A 3,663-nucleotide genomic window follows, 5' to 3' on the forward strand; every position below is an offset into this window, starting at 1 on the left:
ATAAACATGCATGCATCATGCATGCCATGCTATGCCAATGCTAGTACCGGCGGCCCGAAAGCACCACAGACTAGCTTCTAGTTCCAACTTCCAACCCCACACACAGAGCTTGCAGCACCAAAGGTACAATGCCTGCGCCAATGGGGACTCGGCGACCAGCAGTAGACAATCTTTTGCTTTGAGAGAGCAGAACAAGACACATGCTACGGACACATTACACAGCCAGCACAGGATAGACCGATAGAGGCTGATGCTACACTACACACACAGGAGAAATTTCATGGAGATTTCTAACTAGAGACAAAGAGACACGCAGTGGTAGAGCAGTGCCATGCTTGCTCAAGACCAGAGTCCAACAGCCTTCCCTCCCTTCCCCAGAGCGCCGTTGCACCGAAGGAGAAAGGGAAGGCATGGCTGGACTCCGGTTTGACCGTGCGACGCTGCTGCTGGTTACCACGACCAACAACATACGCCTCACATGCATCTTGTGGCGCTGCTGGGCTTTGCGACCCCGCGCTGGCGACGCCCACGGACCACGGGCTTGCCTGCCAGCCGCTGCGCCCGTGGCGTGGCCGGCAGAGGAGTGGCGGGAGTGACGCGGGTGCCGACGCGCGTGGCCTCGCCGGCGACGGACGGGTCGGCGGCGCCGTCGCGCGGCGGCGAGAAGACGGCGGGGAGCCAGTCGTCGGTGGCGCACGGGAAGGTGGAGTTGCTGAAGTGCTTCACCAGCGCCCTCTTGCCCTGCAAAACCAACACCATCGAGCGTGCGTGAGACTCCGTTGTTTGCGCCTCTATACATCAATCAGCACGTACGCCTAGCGCATGCATGGTGGCTAGGCCGGGATCATTGCGCGTTTGACGCGAACGAACGATGGCGAGCGAGGCGTGCGGTACGTACCTGGATACGCGCGGCGCAGATGTCGATGACCTTGTTGGTGCCGAACACCGTCCAGCGGGCGCCGTGCAGGGCGGCGTGGAGCCCGCGCGCCGCCTGGGCCGACGTGAGGTTCACGAACGCGTACCCCAGGTTGCAGCACAAGCTAGAGGCAACAACCAACGATTTCTCTTTCGTCAGGATTTCTTCGTGCAATTTTTCCAACAGATCCACTCGAACAGATAAGTAATGGAGTATAAGATTATTCAAGAAAATGTACTAGTACGAACAAAATATACGTCTACTCTGTAAAGTACTGATGCTTTCTGCCAAAATATATTTAAAAAATGCTTAGCACAAATACTTCTTTTCCAGGCTTTATCCAGACCAAGGACCAGCGAGAAATGCAGGAAAGAACATCATGCTAAGCTAAGCTTATAGCTTTCACAGTGTTGTTTCGCACACAACGAGAAATAATCATAGCAGGAAAGAACATCGTGCTAAGCTAAACTAAGCTACTACTAGTACATTTCTTGAAAAGACAAAGGAGCAGTATCTGCTGCTAGCTTATCCATTAACATGGACATGTTTTATTCTTCTTGTTCGTCTTGTCACTTTGTTCTTTGCCTTTGTCCGACGAAAGACGACAGGGGAAGAACATAAAAGGAGGTTTAACTTAACTTGGCACCGATCCACTTGTTACAAAGATAACCTTTTTGTTGCACAGTTTCTTTATTTAAAGAAAACTTTTCGTTCCAACTTTTCACAGGCTTTGAGTACTAGTACTGCACATGTAAAAAAAAGAGTACTAGTACTGCCCAAAAAAGGAAGAAATGCAGGCGGTAATTTCATGTTCTTGTGTGGGGGTGTTGCGGCATTTTATCACCTGAAATCCATGGGCAGGTAGAGGAAGTCGTAGGCGGCGGGCACGTCGCCGGCCTTCTCCTTCCTGTTCTCGCGGGCGCAGTGGTCGTCCAGCAGCTGCATCATCTCCGCCGGCCTGCGCGCGTAAAAACGCCAAGATTCATCGGCTTAAACGCACGAAATAGACGGCCATGCAGTGAGGATCTAACTGGAAGGAGAAGGTCGCCGGATATGTACTTACTTGAGCCTGTTGGGGATGTTCCGGATCATGACGGTGGTGACCTGCGGGTCGCGCCACTCCGGCGCGGGCCGCGGCGTCGGCGGCCTCGTCGTGAACGCCGGCGAGGGCGACCTCGCCGCCGGCTCGCAGGCGAGCTCGGCTGGAGCAGCCTTCGCCTGCCGCCGCCAGAGCTCCCTGCTCCTTCTCCTCCCCGTCCTGTGCTGCTGCGCCTGCATCCCGCGACGCGGCCCGGCCTTCCGTCCGCGAGGCTTCACGGACTGGGCCGCTCCCGCGATGGCCGCGGCTTGCGCCTGCTTCTTCTCGTCGTCCACGTCGACGGCCCAAAACATGAGCCTGTGCGGAGGGAGGCCGTGCGGCCGCGCCGAAACTTTCGGAGCCTTGCGGCTCGAGGGCACCGGCGCTGTGGGCGGTGGCGACGAGGGGACAGCCTCGGTGCTCCAAGGCACCGGCGCAGCCGGCAGCGGCGGCGAGGGGGCTTCCTTGCCGGGGAAAGTCTTCACCGCTGCCTGCTTTGGTGGCGCCGAGGGGACAACCTTGCCGAGGCGGCACTGCGGCGCGGTTGGACGCAGCAGCGAGGGGGGAACCTTGCGGAGGCGGCGCTGCGGCGCGGTTGAACGCAGCAGCGAGGGGGGAACCTTGCCGAGGCGGCACTGCGGCGCGGTTGAACGCAGCAGCGAGGGGGGAGCGAAGTGGACATGACACCGGAATGCCGGCTGCGGTGGCTGAGGGACGCCGTAGATTGGTCCGGGAGCGGGAACGAATGGCGGGGGCGGGGACGGGTAGCTGGCGAAGACCGGGAAAGTCATCGGGCAGGCCGCGGCGTGGTACTGGGGGCCGCCCATCGCCGTCTTGTGATGAGGAGGTGGGGGTGGAGGGAGGGGGCCGCCCATGGCCGTCTGTTGACAAGGAGGCGGGAGTGGAGGAAGCTGGAGGTTGCCGTGGTAGACGTACTGCGGCGCGTCCGCGCTAAGTTTGCTGGTGGTGACGGCCATGGCCGGAGAAGAGGCGTGGGTGGAAGCGGCGAGGTAACAAGAACGTTCTCCGGCGAGAGCGAGCGAGTGACAGAGGCAGCTCAGCTTTGTCTGGCCGGGGACAAGGGCGGGCTGGGTTTATAGCCAGTGGGAAGTACTGGTGGTAGGGCACCTCCTTTTTGGGTGCAGACTGGGTCACTGAAACCGGGCCCTACTTACGGATACGTATACTGAGGCTCTTGCGCGGCCAAAACCCGGTCGAATTTGAGCGCGGGCGATCGAAACGTTTCGGCCGCTTGATCGGTGGAACAGGATTTACACTTTTTTAAGGAAAGGATTTACACTCTTGGTTTTCAAGCAAGGTTAAAAATGATTAGAGCAACTCGAACGTGCAGACTTTTGTTTACTTTTTGTCCGTTTAGATCGTTCACCCGCTCGTCGTCCGTCTTTTTTTTATTAGGTCGATCGTTTACAAGCTAAATAAATAATAAAGTGTCTCAAATATATATTAGAAAAAGATACATCTATTGGTTGCCAGCGTAAGCCCACATATACTCAACCAAATCATCTTACAGCTGAATGTAATGCATTTGATGATGAAATTGGATGAATTGTGCAAACGTTGCCGCTCCTCCATACTCAGGCACAACATTGTCACCCTGAAACTGAAACCTTTGGTCGTAGATACATTCCGGACGCTCATCCTTTACGAT

At 56.6% G+C, this 3,663-nt stretch overlaps 1 protein-coding gene across 1 annotated transcript; it reads right to left on the reverse strand.

Annotated features, from left to right (window-relative positions):
• Window positions 1-3,130, reverse strand: LOC123141256 (protein MEI2-like 7). The gene is made up of 4 exons (XM_044560443.1): window positions 1,980-3,130; window positions 1,761-1,874; window positions 899-1,040; window positions 1-741 (listed from the first exon to the last, which is right to left on the reverse strand). The coding sequence occupies exons 1-4, from the start codon at window positions 2,969-2,971 to the stop codon at window positions 475-477; spliced, it is 1,515 nt and encodes a 504-aa protein (XP_044416378.1). The 5' UTR covers window positions 2,972-3,130; the 3' UTR covers window positions 1-474.
• Window positions 3,131-3,663: the final 533 nt, after the last annotated feature.

This window comes from Triticum aestivum, chromosome 6D (assembly GCF_018294505.1).
Source record: "Triticum aestivum cultivar Chinese Spring chromosome 6D, IWGSC CS RefSeq v2.1, whole genome shotgun sequence".
Classification (NCBI taxonomy): Eukaryota; Viridiplantae; Streptophyta; class Magnoliopsida; order Poales; family Poaceae; genus Triticum; species Triticum aestivum.

Bases quoted from the DNA above. Each gene is read 5' to 3' on its own strand.
- LOC123141256 (XM_044560443.1), bottom strand. From the start codon at position 2,971: ATGGCCGTCACCACCAGCAAACTTAGCGCGGACGCGCCGCAGTACGTC. The intron at 1,875-1,979 runs GTAAGTACATAT...TTACGCGCGCAG, and splicing joins AACATCCCCAACAGGCTCAA to GCCGGCGGAGATGATGCAGC. The intron at 742-898 runs GTACGTACCGCA...TTGGTTTTGCAG, and splicing joins TCTGCGCCGCGCGTATCCAG to GGCAAGAGGGCGCTGGTGAA.